At 50.6% G+C, this 16,541-nt stretch overlaps 1 protein-coding gene across 6 annotated transcripts in view; it reads right to left on the bottom strand.

The window, feature by feature from the left end:
• Nucleotides 1-4,416: 4,416 nt before the first annotated feature.
• Nucleotides 4,417-16,541, bottom strand: part of RCC1 (regulator of chromosome condensation 1) — a 42,434-nt gene continuing 30,309 nt past the window's right edge. For 4 of the 6 annotated variants that reach the window (XM_025388849.1, XM_025388861.1, XM_025388855.1 and 1 more), the window contains 9 exons: nucleotides 12,869-12,950; nucleotides 10,763-10,950; nucleotides 10,403-10,582; nucleotides 8,372-8,468; nucleotides 8,138-8,260; nucleotides 7,492-7,647; nucleotides 7,135-7,254; nucleotides 6,616-6,768; nucleotides 4,417-5,684 (listed from right to left, as the gene is read on the bottom strand). In XM_025388849.1, the coding sequence (XP_025244634.1) occupies nucleotides 5,509-5,684; nucleotides 6,616-6,768; nucleotides 7,135-7,254; nucleotides 7,492-7,647; nucleotides 8,138-8,260; nucleotides 8,372-8,468; nucleotides 10,403-10,582; nucleotides 10,763-10,950; nucleotides 12,869-12,941 (1,266 nt within the window). In that variant the 5' untranslated portion in view covers nucleotides 12,942-12,950 and the 3' untranslated portion in view covers nucleotides 4,417-5,508. Of the gene's footprint in view, nucleotides 5,685-6,615; nucleotides 6,769-7,134; nucleotides 7,255-7,491; nucleotides 7,648-8,137; nucleotides 8,261-8,371; nucleotides 8,469-10,402; nucleotides 10,583-10,762; nucleotides 10,951-12,205; nucleotides 12,299-12,868; nucleotides 12,951-16,541 lie in introns of all 6 variants that reach the window. The other 2 variants (XM_025388827.1, XM_025388842.1) reach the window with 2 other exon arrangements.

Raw genomic sequence — 16,541 nt, 5'->3', positions numbered from 1 at the left:
TGTTAGCCAGGATGGTCTCGATCTCCTGACCTCGTGATCCGCCCGCCTCGGCCTCCCAAAGTGCTGGGATTACAGGCTTGAGCCACCGCGCCCGGCCTATAATTTTTTTTTTGGACGGAGACTCGCTCTGTCGCCCAGGCTGGAGTGCAGTGGCGTGATCTTGGCTTACTGCAAGCTCCACCTCCTGAGTTCACACCATACCATTCTCCTGCCTCAGCCTCCCGAGCAGCTGGGACTACAGACGCCCACCACTACGCCCGGCTAATCTTTTGTATTTTTAGTACAGATGGGCTTTCACCGTGTTAGCCAGGATGGTCTCGATCTCCTGACCTTGTGATCTGCCCGCCTCTGCCTCCCAGTGTTGGGATTACAGGCATGAGCCACTGCGCCTGGCCTTAAAGTTTTTAAATTTATTTTTTTTTGAAACGAGGTCTCGCTCTGTCACCCAGGCTGGAGTGCAGTGGCCCAATCGTGGCTCACTGCAACCTTCACCTCCCAGGTTCAAGCAATTCTGTGCCCCAGCCTTCCGAGTAGCTGGGATCACAGGCGCTTGACACCACACCAAGGTTTTTTTTTTTTTTTCTTCCCCCAGTAGAGACGGCTTTCACCGTCTTGGCTGGTCTTGAACTCCTGACCTCGTGATCCACCCACCTCGGCCTCCCAAAGTGCTGTGATTACAGGCGTTGAGTCACCGCGCCAGGCCTAATTTATTTTTTGAGATGGAATCTCGCTCTGTCACCTAGGCTGGAGTGTGGTGGCACGATCTCAGCTCACTGCAACCTCCGCCTCCCGGGTTCAAGCAATTCTCCTGCCTCAGCCTCCAGAGTAGCTGGGATTACAGGTGCGCACCACCATTCCCAGCTAATTTTTTGTATTTTTCGTACAGACGGGGCTTCATCATGATGGCCAAGCTGGTTTTGAACTCCTGACCTCAAGTGATCCGCCTGCCTTGCCCTCCCAAAGTGCTAGGATTACAGGCATGAGCCACATATTAAATTTTTTTAACATCATATTCATTTTCCCAAGTCTCTGACATCCAGTAATCCTCCTGGTGCTAATAAAACTTTCCTGTTACCATACACCGATTCTTTGTATCAGCACTGTCCACTGTAACTTTCTGCAATGTGAAATGTGTTGTATTTGCAGTCCCATACCACAAGTACTAGCTTGTCATTACTACTTGAAATGTGGCTTGTACAACTGAGTTTATTTCGTTTTAAAAGTATATTGATTTCAACGTAAATAGCCGCATGTGGCTAGTGACCACTGTATTGCACAGGTCAGCTCTGTATGATTTTTGTAGGTCAAGTGCTTGTGAAAATCTACAGTAGGCTGGGCGCGGTGGCTCAAGCCTGTAATCCCAGCACTTTGGGAGGCCGAGACGGGCGGATCACGAGGTCAGGAGATCGAGATCATCCTGGCTAACACGGTGAAACCCCGTCTCTACTAAAAAATACAAAAAACTAGCCGGGCGAGGTGGCGGGCGCCTGTGGTCCCAGCTACTTGGGAGGCTGAGGCAGGAGAATGGCGTAAACCCAGGAGGCGGAGTTTGCAGTGAGCCGAGATCCGGCCACTGCACTCCAGCCCGGGCAACAGAGCAAGACTCCGTCTCAAAAAAAAAAAAAAAAAAAAAAATCTACAGTAATATATATCATCGTTAAGAGTTATTGTGTAAGGCGGGTGCGGTGGCTCCCACCTGTAATGCTAGCACTTTGGGAGGCGGAGCAGTGTGGATCACCTGACGTCAGGAGTTCTAAACCAGCCTGGCCAACATGGTGAAACCCTGTCTCTACTAAACGTACAAAGCTACTCAGGAGGCTGAAACACGAGAATCATTTGAACCCAGGGGGTGGAGACTGCAGGGAGCCTAGATAGAGCCACTGCACTCCAGCCTGGGCGACAAAGCAAGACTCCATCTCAAAGAAAAAAAAAAAAAAATAAGGCCAGGCGCAGTGGCTCATGCCTGTAACCCTAGCACTTTGGGAGGCTGAGGAGGGTGGATCACCTGAGGTCAGAAGTTCAAGACCAGCCTGGCCAACATGATGAAACCCTGTCTCTACTAAAAATATAAAAATTAGCCGGGCATAGTGGCGCATGACTGTAATTCCAGTGACCCGGGAAGCTGAGGCAGGAGAATCACTGGAACCCAGGAGGCAGATGCTGCAGTGAGCCAAGGTGGTGCCACTGCACTCCAGACTGGGCAACAGAACACTGTCTCAAAAAAAAAGTGCTGGGTGTGGTGGGGTATGCCCTACTTTTTATTATTATGCAATTAATGATGTCTGAAAAGAATACCTAAGTGGCTCAGTAAGCATTTCTTTTTTCTTTTTGAGATGGAGTCTCGCTTCTTCACCCAGGCTGAAGTGCGGTGGTGCGATCTCAGTTCACTGCAACCTCCACCTCCTGGGTTCAAGCAATTCTCCTGCCTTAGCCTCCCCAGTAGCTGGGATTACAGGCATGTGCCACCACGCCCAGCTAATTTTTTTATTTTTAGTAGAGATGGGGTTTCACCACGTTGGACAGGCTGGTCTCAAACTCCTGACCTCAAGTGATCCACCCACCTCGGCCTCCCAAAGTGCTGGAATTACAGGTGTGACCCACTGCACTTGGCCTCAGTAAGCATTTCTGGAGATGGTACTGTATTAAAAAATATAGTATAGTGGGCATGTGGCTCATGCCTGTTATCCCAGCACTTTGGGAGGCTGAGGTGGGCAGATCACAAGGTCAAGAGATTGAGACCATCCTGGCCAACATGGATGGTCTAAAATTTTTGTATTTTTAGTAGAGACAACAACCCTGTCTCTACTAAAAATACAAAAATTAGTTGGGTGTGGTGGCACACACCTGTAATCCCAGCTACTCGGGAGTCTGAGGTAGGAGAATCACTTGAACCCGAGAGGCGGAGGTTGCAGTGAGCCAAGATCGCACCATTGGACTCCAGTCTGGGTAACAAGAGCAAAACTCAGTCTCTAAATAAATAAATAAATTGCCGGGCGCGGTGGCTCGCCTGTAATCCCAGCACTTTGGGAGTCGGAGGCAGGCGGATCAGGAGGTCAGTAGTTCGAGACCAGCCTGGCCAACATAGTGAAACCCTCTCTCTACTAAAAATACAAAAAAATTAGCCAGGCATGGCCAGGCGCGGTGGCTTATGCCTGTAATCCCAGCACTTTGGGAGGCTGAGGTAGGCAGATCACGAGGTCAGGAGAGCAAGACCATCCTGGCTAACATGGCAAAATCCCGTCTCTACTAAAAATACAAAAAAATTAGCCAGGCATGGCCGGGCGCGGTGGCTTACGCCTGTAATCCCAGCACTTTGGGAGGCTGAGGTAGGCGGATCACGAGGTCAGGAGAGCAAGACCATCCTGGCTAACATGGCAAAATCCCGTCTCTACTAAAAATACAAAAAAATTAGCCAGGCATGGCGGCGTGTGCCTGTAGTCCCAGCTGCTGAGGAGGCTGAGATAGCAGAATGGCATGAACCCAGGAGGTGGAGGTTGCAGTGAGCCAAGATAGCGCCACTGCACTCCAGCCTGGATGACAGAGCAAGACTGTCTCAAAAAAAAAAAAAAAAAATCAGCCAGGCATGGTGGCACACGCCTATAGTCCCAGCTACTCAGGAGGACGAGGCAGGAGAATCACTTGAACCTGGGAGGCGGAGGTTGTAGTGAGCCGAGATTGTGCCACTGCATTCCAGCCTGGGCAACACAGCAACACTCCGTCCCAAAAAATAAATAAAAATTTTTAGAAATTAGCTGGGCTTGGTGGTGTGTGCCTGTAATCCCAGCTATTTGAGGCGCTGAGGCAGGAGAATCGCTTGAACACAGGAGGCAGAGGTTGCAGTGAGCCGAGATCACGCCATTGCACTCCAGCCTGGGTAGAAAAAGCAACTGTCTCAAAAAAAAAAAAAAAAAAAAAGGCCAGGCTCAGTGGCTCACGCCTGTAATCCTAGCACTTTGGGAGGCCGAAGCAGGCAGATCACCTGAGATCGGGTGTTTGGGACCAGCCTGACCAACGGGGCAAGACCCTGTATCTACTAAAAATACAAAAAAATTTAGCCAGGCGTGGTGACGCATGCCTGTAATCCCAGCTACTCGGGAGGCTGAGGCAGGAGAATTGCCTGAACCCGGGAGGCGGAGGTTGCAGTGAGCCGAGATTGTGCCATTGCACTCCAGCCTGGGCGACAAGAGAGAAAGTCTGTCTCGGGAAAAAAAAAAAAAAAATCTTCGTTTGGCATTAAAAGATCCACCCCACCTCTATTGTACTATGCAGCATTTAAAAATAATCCAGTGACTCCGAAACAGAAATACCCAAACAAAACTCAACTTTTTTCTTCCTTCTTGACAGATCTGAAGCCTTTGTTAGTCACACTGACAGCTGGCTGGCACCTAAGGACATCTTGACATCACTTAAGTTGGGTTGTAGCCTCAACACCAGGTTTATAGTTCATTCTGTCTTTCCCAGCAGTGCCTGGCACATAGTACGTGCTCCCTTAAAAAGCAGGGAATGTGTAGAAAACAAATGGCCTATTTTATAAAACTCTAAATTTATTCAAAATGTTAAAAGATTTTGTTCTCCCTCCAAAATATTTTACAATTTAAAAAAATCAAAACTATATCCTATTTTCTCAGCCACTGTATAAGTTGCTGTTTCCGTCCCAGGACTAGTCTCTGGCCCTCCAACACTCTGTCCTTCCCTCAATCCCTCCCCTTTTACTATTGCTGTTAAGTTTGTTTATAAAACCCTCCACCCTCTCTCCCCACCCCACACCCTGCTCTGCTCTGCCCAGCCCGGCATGGCTTCTCTTTGCGATTCCAGGCCCTTGGCTGCAGGTAAAGACGAATGGATGGGTGCGATGGACAAAGGCAATGCCTGAGGGGCAAGAGTATGCTTTGTGCTTCTGGGAGAATCATTTTTCTCTTGGTCAAGTGGAGGATCATTCTTTTTTGTCCCATGGACACCTGTTCTGAGCCAAATATTTGGCTTAGAGTTGCCCACAGCCATGCAGCTCTGCTTTTTCTGCACGTTCCTCTGGGCGTGGGTCCATGACAGACGGGTCTTATGACTGTACCATTTGTTTGCCTGTAGACTGTTAGGGACAGGAAAGGGGCACATGACTAGAATGGGGCTTGATGGAGCCCAACTTCTCAGAGAGTGGGCACCAAACCCCAGGGGGGAGGTTTTGGTTTTCTAGTAGGTAAAACCCGGGCCAACCAGGACCATGGAAGGTAGGGAAAAGGGGAGAAACGTCTAACCATATAGCTCTGGAACGAGCCATGTTCCTTCTGAAAATCCCCTGTCCATCCCCTCCTTTATTCTGTAGGTCCCAGGAGAATTCCAAAGAGGAGGAAGAAAAATAGGAAAAGGATGCTGTTCTGCTGATGGGAAAAGGCAGGAGCTGACATAGTGCTCAGGGCTGGGGAGAGGCCCGCTGCCATCTGCAGCTGTCACTGCTTCCCTGTTCTGTGAGGGAGGTTGAGTGGGACAGAAGCCAGGCCCTCAGAGGCTTCATCAGCTCTGTTCCTTGTCCTTGACTAATAAGACTGTATGCTGGCCCCCGCTGGACACAGATAAGACCACACGGTTCTCCAGCTGTTTGCCCGTCATCTCCACAGGGCTCCAGGCGTCCTCATCCTGCCCTGTGCCCAGCTGGTAGTTGGTGCCCATGCCCCAGGCGAAAACACGACCTGCAAGAGAAAGAAATGGGTATAGCTGTCTCCAGGATCCCCAGCCCACTTTCCTGTGGCAGGAGAAACCTGGGAGATGGGTGTGGACTGTGGCCTTGGCCAACAGCAGCTTGGCAAGGTCCCAGACTCTCGGAGTTCAGGGAAGTTGGGAGAACCCAAGGAGATGATGGATGAAAAAGAACGCTGTAAACCAGAGACCACAGTCCCTACACACTGCCAAAGGCTGCTCCTAGGTGTGGCATTCAAGACCCCAACCCCACCCTCTGTTCCCAGGATCAGCCACCTTTGAGACTGCCCTGATGTTCCTCTGCCTGGAATGGCATTCTTTACTTTTCACAAAGAATGGAACCTTCAAGGTGCAGTGCAAGCCCCACTTCCTCAGGAAGTCTTCCCAGATATCTCAGGTCCAGCACCTCTGCCAGCTCCAGGCTTCTACAGGACCTCCATGGCTGTCCCTCTCATCTACTCAGGCTTTCGTGGTCACTTGTTCACACCCTCCTCCGCCATACTTGCTACAACTCTGACTACTAAGTCTTTTTTTTCCCTGATTTAGATTCTAAGTACAAGTGCCTGGGAAGCGGGCACATACAAGGTGATATATGAAGAGGTTACCCTGATGGAGAGAGCAGCCTGGGTTAGGAGTCTGGAGACTTGGGTTCCAGTCCCATTGTCTCCTTAGGCCTCAGTGATATCTCACTCTTTGCTATTTCTCTCCTCTGCATAATAAGTCACCTTTACTAAAATAATTTGTGTGCTCATTTCATATTCATCAATACCAGAGCTTCTGAGAAGCAGGAACAAAGTGCATCACAAACACTGCTGTCTGCACCTCGGTTCCACCTGAGAGTGGACATCACAGCCTACTGGGGAACTGGGTAAGAACCATGACCCACAGGACCCAACTAGACAGAGTGTAGGCAGCCCCACTCACCATCCTTGGTCACAGCATACCCCACAGAGGCCCCACAAGCCACTGAGGAGACAGCAGGCAGCCTGGAGATGAGGGTGGGTATGCTCTTCTCCTCAGCACCCTCCCCAAGGCCCAGCCGCCCATACTCAGCCCGGCCCAGGCTGTATGCTTTTCCTGTGGGAGGAGGGAGAGAGATGAGCAATAGCAGAGGGCGTGCTACAGGCAAAATGGGTGGCAGGCTAGGTGAGTGCCCCTGTCCATGGAGTGTGTCACTGCTCCCAGGGCGATCAGAAGGAGATCTGCAGTGTCTCTTCCCAGTTTTGGAGGAGACCTAGGAGAATCTCTACATAGGCCCCCATTGAACTCACACTTGGAAGAGCACCAGGACTCTAGGAGGATGAGAGTGACTCTCATGGACCCACGTGTGGCACAACCCATGGAACAGACCCAGGCTCCAAGGACCACGGTCTCAGGAATCTGGCTAGGTCTAGGCCAGGGTACACTCCGCACCCAAACTAGAGAAGGAAGTAAAGGACCTACCTTCTGAATCCATGCAGACTGTATGGTGCTGGCCACCAGAGAAGCCCACCCAGGACTTGGTGGAATTCTTAAAGGATGTTAGGTTCTGGGGTATGAAGCAAGATTCTGTGCCCGGAGTTCCTGGGGGAAAGGCCGGAGCCATCAGGGGTGAAGGTGTTCTGAAAGCTGCCCTTCTCAATCCCCTCCCACAGTGAGGCCACCTCCCATCAGGATATGGACATTTTCACTTTACAGATGACAAAACTGTGATTTTGAGGGGTTAGACAACCCCGCAAAGGATGCACAATGAATGAGTGGTAGAGCCAGGACAGGAACGCAGGCCACTGGATCACGCCTGAAGCTGGGCTCAGGGCTCACCAAGCTGATGGTAGTTGGAGAGGCCAAAGCCGTACACGTGGCCCTCGTGGGAGATGGCAAAGGTGAAATAGGCACCACAAAAGGCATCCTGGAATCTCACGTGGCCCCGGCTTCCCCTGGATTTCAGCATCACACACTTGGGGACCAGGAGTCGTTCTGCAGGCAGAGGGAAAGGCACAGTCAGTGACAGACAGACACACATGGCTTCCCTCTGCCCCAAGTTTAATTCTCCTCCATTATAAAAGCCCTTGACAGGCTAAGTAGGGACTCTTATCCCTATTTTATAGAAAAGGAAACTGAGATCAAGAGAATGCAAGTGCCTTGCTCAGATTCCCACAGTTATTAGAGGTATCATTTACATGGAACTTACCATCTGCCTGATATTCTTCTCATTAACTCATTTAACTTCAGAGCAACCTAATGAAGTAGGTTTATAGGTAGGTAGACTTAATGATGAAGAAACTATGTTCAGAGTCCCATAGACAGTAGGTGGCAAAACTACCAGAGCAGTCTGTCTCCAAAGTCTTAACCAATACCACAAGTCCATCTGATGCAAGCCTGACCACAGCAAATCCTTCCTGCCTTTGGCCTTCACTGTGGGGGTGGCCTGCCAATTTGCCCTGCTGGAGGTACCAAGGCCACTTACCAAGACCTTGCCGGCCACCACGGTTGGCAAATAACTCAGGCACACGGCCTAGCTGGCCCTGTTCCCCGCAGCCCAAGGTGTAGAGGTCACCACCAGCTGTCAGCATCACCAAGTGGTCGTTTCCTGAGGATGAAAAGGTAAGGGATGCAGGCCACATCTGTAAGGCCCAAGGCTGGGCCAGCCCCAGAACAAGGTCCTCCAAGTCCTGCCCCGAGCAAGTACCCCCAGACCCACCTGAGGCCACCTTTACCACAGGCACGTCCAGCTGCACCTGCACTGGCACCATGCTCTTCTTCATGGGCTCCAACAGCCCAATCACACCGTTATTGTCCTAGAAGGGAGGGACAGGGCACTTATCAGCCAGTCCTGCCTGCGCCATACCAGTGAAATCCAGAAGGGCAGTGGCACCAGATGGGGATGGAGAGGTGGGCAGGAGCCAGGCCACATACTCAAATACTTATGAATGAAATCATTTATGGTCTGCAACTTGCATTAAAATAATCAAGGAGTCAGAGAGTGGATGTAAATAGAGATAACAAGTCTGGCCATAAGTTGATAATCATTGAAACTGTGTGGCAAGTAAACGGGCGTTCAGTATACTATTCTGGGCCAGGCATGGTAGCTCATGCCAGTCATCCTACCACTTTGGTAGGCCCAGGCAGGCAGATCGCTTGAGCTCAAGACCAGCTTGGGCAACATGGTGAAACCCCATCCCCACAAAAAAATAAAAAAACTAGCTGGGTGTGGTGGCACAAGCCTATAGTACCAACTACTTGCGAGGCTGAGGTGGAAGAAATCACCTGAGCCCAGGAAGTTGAGGCTGCAGTGAGCTAAGATGATGCCACTGCACTCTGGCCTGGGTGACAGAGCAGGATCTCATCTCTAATTAAAAAAGAAAGGAAGCCAGACGCGGTGGCTCACGCCTGCAATCCCAGCATTCTGGGAGGCCCAGAGGGGCGGATCACCTGAGATCAGGAATTCGCAACCAGCCTGGCCAATATGGTGAAACCCCATCTCTCCTAAAAATACAAAAATTAGCGAGGCATGGTGGCGCGTGCCTGTAATCCCAGCTACTTGGGAGGCTGAGGAAGGAGAATTGCTTGCGCCCAAGAGGCAGAGGTTGCAGTGAGCTGAGATTGTGTCATTGCACTCCAGCCTGGGTGACATTCTCCATAAAAAATTCAAAATAGACATGATAAGAAAACACCCATCAGGCCGGGTGCGGTGGCCCACGCCTGTAATCCCAGCACTTTGGGAGGCTAAGGCGGGTAGATCGTTTGAGGTCAAGAATTCGAGACTAGCCTGGCCAACATGGTGAAACTCCATCTTTACTAAAATACAAAAATTAGCTGGGCGTGATGGTATGCGCCTGTAGTCCCAGCTACTTGGGAGGCTGAAGCAGAAGAGTCGCTTGAACCTGGAAGGAGGAGGTTGCAGTGAGATCTCGTCACTGCACTCCAGCCTGGCTGATGGAGCGAGACTCCATCTAAAAAAAAAATAGTAAGAAGAAAACAATTTTAATACAGAATTTGGCCCTGGGCACGGTGGCTCATGCCTGTAATCCCAGCACTTTGGGAGGCAGAGGCGGGTGGATCACCTGAGGTCAGGATTTTGAGACCAGCCTGACCAACAGGAGAAACCGCATCTCTACTGAAAATACAAAATTAGCCAGGCGTGGTGGCGCATGCCAGTAATCCTAGCTACTTGGGAGGCTGAGGCAGGAGAATCACTTAAACCCGGGAGGCAGAGGTTGTGGTAAGCCAAGACTGCGCTATTGCACTCCAGCCTGGGCAACAAGAGTGAAATTTTGTCTCTCAAAAGAAAAAAAACAAAAAACCAGAATCTATTTTTTAAACTACACTCCTCTCTACCTTGGAAACTCTGAGATGCAACAATCCCTGCCTGCTTGCCCCATCCAAGCCTCTGGGAAATGTGGAAGAAGCAGTGCTGGCGAGGTGAGGTGGAGACGGAAGTCAGGGAGATGGGTGAAGACAGCAGGCCTCCTGGATCAGCCTCAACCCAGGGACATCCTTGACCCACTCGCTTCCCAGGACAGACACTTGATGACATTGGATCCAAGGAAGCAGCTGGTGGTGTGGCCCACATGAAGAAGCTAGAATCCTGGGTCTGGGCCTCAGCTCTATCTGTGGGCTTTCATCTCCCCACTAGTAAGTACCACGGATGCATGGAAGTGGATTACCTTTGGGGCCCCACCAGTTAGTTCTGCCTTTCAGGCCCCATGCAGACTTCCAGACCCAGCCTTACCCGGAATGAGCCCCAGAGGAAGACACGGCCATCCTCGGTGAGGGCTGCTGTGTGACTGTCTCCTGCTGACACCTGTACCACCTTCTCTTGCAGCTCCACTTTCCCAGGGATCATCTCCGAGCCCTCCACTGATGTGTCCCTTCCCAGGGCACCCTCATCATTGCAGCCGAAGGAATAGACCTGTGCCCAGGATGCCCTCATTAATGCAAAGTCTGGCCTCGCAGTCCATTCTCATGTAGGCCACTCCCCGCTGGACTAGCCAGCTCCATTTCCACAGTGAACATGTGTGGTTCAAAAGCCCTGCCCCAAGCCACCCAATCCCAGGCCTTGTCCAACCCTATGCCAGCCCCCAACACCTACCTGGCCACTTTTGCTTAGACACACGGTGTGCATGCCCCCAGCCTCAGCCTGCACAACATCCTCTGGAATGGATACCAGGGCCGGCTTCTTCCTCTCCATCACATTCTCACCCAGCCCCAGCTGGCCCACATCGCCCTGACCTAGTGTCAGCACCAAGCCGGGTTCTGTGCTGTGGGACCTGTGTGAGACTGAAGGGTGAAGAAGATAGACCCTGAGTGTAGAGGATGACTACAGTGAGGAGAGGTCACAGGCTCTGCGATCAGACAAACCTGGGCGGAAGCCCTTGCTCTGCCACAGACCGTTAGTATGAACTTTCTGAGTCTAAGTTTTGTCATCTGTGAAATGGGGACAACAAAATACCTCTCTCACAGGATTTTTGTGGAGATTAAGAACTGAGCACATTATTCACGTGAAAGGGGAGAAAGGCAAACAAGGAGACACTGGATACTGTGAAATGAATCTTGGTGGAGAGGGCAAGAGGGGCCGGGTACGGTGGCTCACACCTGTAATCCTAGCACTTTGGGAGGCCAAGGCGGGCGGATCACTTGAGGACAGGAGTTCGAGACCAGCCTGGCCAACAGTAGCCTGTAATCCCAGCTACTCGGGGGGGCTGAGGCAGGAGAATCACTTGAACCTGGGAGGTGGAGGTGGCAGAGCCGAGATCGCGCCATTGCCCTCTCTAGTCTAGGCGACAGAGTGAGACTCGATCTCAAAAAAAAAAAAAAAAGAAAAAAAAAGAAAAGAAAAGAAAGCTAATTATTATTATTATTATTAGTTTGAGACGGAGTCTCCCTCTGTTGCCAGGCTGGAGTGCAGTGGCGGATCTCGGCTAACTGCAACCTCTGCCTCCTGGGTTCAAGTGATTCCTCTGCCTCAGCCTTCCGTGTAGCTGGGATTACAGGTGCCCGCCACCATGCATGGCTAATTTTTTGTATTTTAGTAGAGACAGGGTTTCACCATGTTAGCCAGGATGGTCTGGATCTTCTGACCTCGTGATCTGCCCGCCTCAGCCTCCCAAAGTGTTGCGATTACAGGCGTGAGACACCGTGCCCGGCCGAAAGCTAATTATAATAGAATCTGCACCAAAAGCAAGGGAGACTACGTGGGTCAGAGCACAGTGCCCAATCTCCATCCTAGCCCTCCTCCATGCCCAGGCCGTCCGCCAGTGAGTAAGTTCAGCTCCCGGGCAAATCCACTGCAGAAACGGACTCCTCCCTCCGCCATCCAGTGGAAAGGCAGGAGGGGCAGGAGGAAGAGCTGCCAGCGGCATTTGCAGGAGGTGCGCACCAACCAGTGGGCGGCCCGGGGCCCTCTGTGGGCCAAAGGCAGCCCCCCAACCCGCAGTCCCGGGCAGCCAATGGCGCCCAGCCCCTCCCCCGAGGCTGTGGCACCGCTGAGGAGCCCACGCTGGCAGCACAGAGGGCGCGCCGGGCGCGGAGCCACCTGGTCGGGTTTTCTGGTCAGGAGGGCTCGGCCCGCAGGCACCTTGGCAGGAGCGGGCGCCAGGAATGCGGCGGGAGGCAGCGGCCCTCGCGTCTGCAAAAGACAGACACTGTCTGAGCGTGGGTCCACACTTCCCCTCCCAGTTTAGTGCTGGCTTTTCTTTCCTCCCTGTGCCCCTCTGGTGTCCCAGGAGAGAGGAAACCACAGCCACCTCCCTCAAATTCTGCCAGGCCATTATCTCATCTCATCCTCACACAGCCCAGAGCGGGTGGTGCTGCTCTGGCTGCCTCCATTTTATGAAGTTGATAATCCAAACTGCGGGATTAAGTGACTTGCCCATCAGCTAGAAAGTGGCAGAGCAAGGACTTGAACCCATGTCGTAAAGTCAGTGGTCCTAACCACAATGCATCACTGGCTGAGGTGAAGCCCTAGGGTCTAGTTTTTTTTGCCAGTACTGCCTAAGTGCCTTGGGAGGAGTTTCTGCCTACTTTGTGATTCCCAAAGAGTGGGATTCCACGAGCTATGGGAAACATTCCAGCTGAGTGGGGTTTCTGCTCATCCACATCCTTCAGTTTCAAGTGTCAGGAAGGAAGGAGCCCAGGCCCGGGTTCTCAGGGTTTTGAGGGGCCACCTGTACCCACAAAGAGGCCAAGGCCAACTTACCCTTCACCTTCTTGCTTTTGGGGATGGCATCTGCTGGGGGGGACCTTCTTTTAGCTATGCGCTTGGGTGACATCTTCCTGTCCTGAAAAAGTCAGTCAAATACTACATATCAGAAATGGCAAACATTTTCCTGGGCCAATTAGACAATATTTATCAAAAACCCTAGAAATAGGTTAAGAGGAATTGCCCAACAATTCCACTTCTCAAAATGTATCCCAAGAACAGAATAATGGATGCACCCAAAGATCAATTACACAAATATTCTCTACTGTATTCTTCATAACATTGTAAAAACAACAAAAACAGAACCACCCAGGGGTTCAGTAGTAGTGAACTAGTTAAATATGTGGTATATTCATGATAGAACAGTAGGAAGTCATCAAAAGTGATGTTTTCAGAGATCAGTCTATTCAATAGAAAGATGTTCCCCATTGCCAAATAAAGCAGAATGAAAAACAGATGGCCAGGTGCGGTGGCTCACATCTGTAATCCCAACACTGTGGGAGGCCAGAGCGGGCAGATTACCTGAGATCAGGAGTTCGAAACCAGCCTGGCCAACATGGCAAAACCCCATCTCTACTAAAAATACAAAAATTAGCCAGGCGCAGTGATGGGCGCCTGTAATCCCAGCTACTCAGGAGGCTGAGGCAGGAGAATTGCTTGAACCCAGGACATGGAGGTTGCAGTGAGCCAAGATGGAGTCACTGCACTCCAGCCTGGGCAACAGAGCCAGACTCTGTTTCAAAAAAAGAAAAAAAAAGGCTAGGCGCAGTGGCTCATGCCTGTAATCCCAGCACTTTGGGAGGCCAAGCTGGGTGGATCACTTGAGGTCAGGAGTCCGAGACCAGCCTGGCCAACATGGTAAAACCCCAGCGCCACTAAAAAAATATATATATACAAAAATCAGCCAGGCATGGTGGTGCGTGACTGTAATCCCAGCTACTCGGGAGGCTGAGGCAGGAGAACTGCTTGAACCCAGGAGGTGGAGGTTGCAGTGAGCCAAGATCACAACATTGCACTCAGTACTCCAGCCTGGGTGACAGAGTGAAACTCCATCCCCCCACCAAAAAAAAAAAAAAAAAAAAAAAAAGAAAAACAGCCTATCATCCTTTTTTTTTTTTGGAAAAAAAATGCATACACATAAAAAATATGAGAAAAATCTGGGGAAGAAAATATATCCCATATTAACAATGGTAACCTCTGGAAAATGGTATTATAGATAATAATTACTTGTTTCATTGTAACTTCCTATATTATCTAAGATGTTTAACAAGGAGCACTATATGTATTTTTCTTTTTTTTTGAGACGGAGTCTTACTCCCTCGCCAGGCTGGAGTGCACAGGCATCTCAGCTCACTGCAACTTCTGCCTCCCAGGTTGAAGTGATTCTTGTGCCTCAGCCTTCTGAGTAGCTGAGATTACAGGCGTGCATCACCATGCCCTGCTTTGTTTTTTTTTTTTTGAGACGGAGTCTCGTTCTGTCACCCAGGCTAGAGTGCAATGGTGCAATCTCGGCTCACTGCAACCTCTGCCTCTTGGGTTCAAGTGATTCTCCTGCCACAGCCTCTCGAGTAGCTGGGATTACAGGTGCCCACCACCACACCCAGCTAATTGTTGTATTTTTAGTAGAGACAAGGTTTCACCAGTTTGGCCAGGCTGGTCTCGAACTCCTGACCTCAGGTGATCCACCCCCTCCAACCCCCGGCCTCCCGAAGTGCTGGGACTATAGGCGTGAGCCACTGCACCTGGCCCAAATTTTGTATTTTTAGTAGAGACAGGGTTTTACCATGTTGGCCAGGCTGGTCTCAAACTCCTAATCTCAAGTGATCCACCTGCCTCAGCCTCCTGAAGTGCTGGGATTACAGGCGTGAGCCACTGCGTCCGACCAATTACATGTTTTTTGTTTTGTTTTGTTTTGTTTTTTGAAGCAGAGTTTTGTTCTTGTTGCCTATGCTGGAGTGCCATGGCACGATCTCGGCTCACCACAACCTCTACCTTCCAAGTTCAAGCGATTTTCCTGAATTTTGTATTTTTAGTAGAGATGGGGTTTCAACATGTTGATCACGCTGGTCTTGAACTCCTGACCTCAGGTGATCCACCCACCTCGGCCTCCCAAAGTGCTGAGATAACAGGCGTGAGCCACCGCGCCCAGTCACATGTATTTTAAAAAATTTTAAGTCTCGGCCGGGCGCGGTGGCTCAAGCCTGTAATCCCAGCACTTTGGGAGGCCGAGACGGGCGGATCACAAGGTCAGGAGATCAAGACCATCCTGGCTAACACGGTGAAACCCCGTCTCTACTAAAAAATACAAAAAACTAGCCGGGCGAGGTGGCGGGCGCCTGTAGTCCCAGCTACTCGGGAGGCTGAGGCAGGAGAATGGCATAAACCCGGGAGGCAGAGCTTGCAGCGAGCTGAGATCCGGCCACTGCACTCCAGCCTGGGCGACAGAGCGAGACTCCGTCTCAAAAAAAAAAAAAAAAAAAAAAAATTAAGTCTGTTGTAAAAAATTAAAGCATTCAAGAACAACATTAAGTGAAATATCCATCGTAACTTCATTCAACCCCATGTAAGCACCAGTAACTTTGGTAATGTGTTACTGTTAAAATCAGAGGGGGAGAAAAGCTATTATCTTTTCTTATGTGACTGATTTTTTTAGAGACAAGGTGCCACCACACCTGTAATCCTAGCACTTTGGGAGGTCGAGGCGGGAAGATCGCTTGAGCCCAGGAGTTCAAGACCAACCTGGGCAACATGATGAAACCCCATCTCTATCCAAAAAATTACAAAAATTAGCTGGGCATGGTGGTGCACGCCTGCAGTCCCAGCTACTCAGGAGGCTGATGTGGGAGGATGGCTTCCGCCTGGGAGGCTGAGGCTGCAGTGAGCCATTGCACTTCAGCCTGGGCGACAGAGTGAGACCCTGTCTCAAAAAAAACAAAAATACGTATGCACTTTAAGACGGCAGCTGCTGTGGGCAGGTTGCTCCGAGCATCAGCTGCCGGCATGTGAGTGTCATTCCTTGGGGTATTTCTGCCACTGCAGCCATCAGGCCTGCTGATTCTGGAAGAACAAGTTTGACAAACATGTTGTGGTCTGGTTCCGGTCAAGCAAAATTCTCGCACCAGTTCCTCATACTGTACACCTGATGTCACCCAGCATGCGCCCTATTTTAAGGGTACAGCCGTTGTCAATGGAGAGTTCAAAGACTTAAGCCTTGATGACTTTGAGGGGAAATATTTGGTGCCTTTCTTCTATCCTTTGGATTTGTTTTTTTTTCAAGATGGAGTCTTGCTCTGTCACCCAGGGTGGAGTACAGTGGCACGATCTCGGCTCACTACAACCTCCGCCTCCCAGGTTCAAGCGATTCTCCTGCCTCAGCCTCTCAAGTAGCTGGGAGGTGCCTGCCACCACGCCCAGCTAATTTTTGTATTTTTAGTAGAGATGGGATTTCACCATGTTGGTGAGGCTGGTCTTGAACTCTTGAACTCAGGTGATCCACCCGCCTCAGCCTCCCAAAGTGCTGAGATTACAGGCGTGAGCCACCGTGGTGGATTCCCACTTTAGCCATCTTGCCTGGATAAATACACCAAAGAAGAATGGCGGTTTGGGTCCCATGAACATCACACCTTTTTTTTTTTTTTTTTTTTTTTTTTTTTTTTTTTTTTTTGGGGGG

The sequence above is a fragment of the Theropithecus gelada genome, chromosome 1, assembly GCF_003255815.1.
Source record: "Theropithecus gelada isolate Dixy chromosome 1, Tgel_1.0, whole genome shotgun sequence".
In the NCBI taxonomy this organism is placed as follows: Eukaryota; Metazoa; Chordata; class Mammalia; order Primates; family Cercopithecidae; genus Theropithecus; species Theropithecus gelada.
This window is presented reverse-complemented; position numbering and strand designations above follow the sequence as displayed.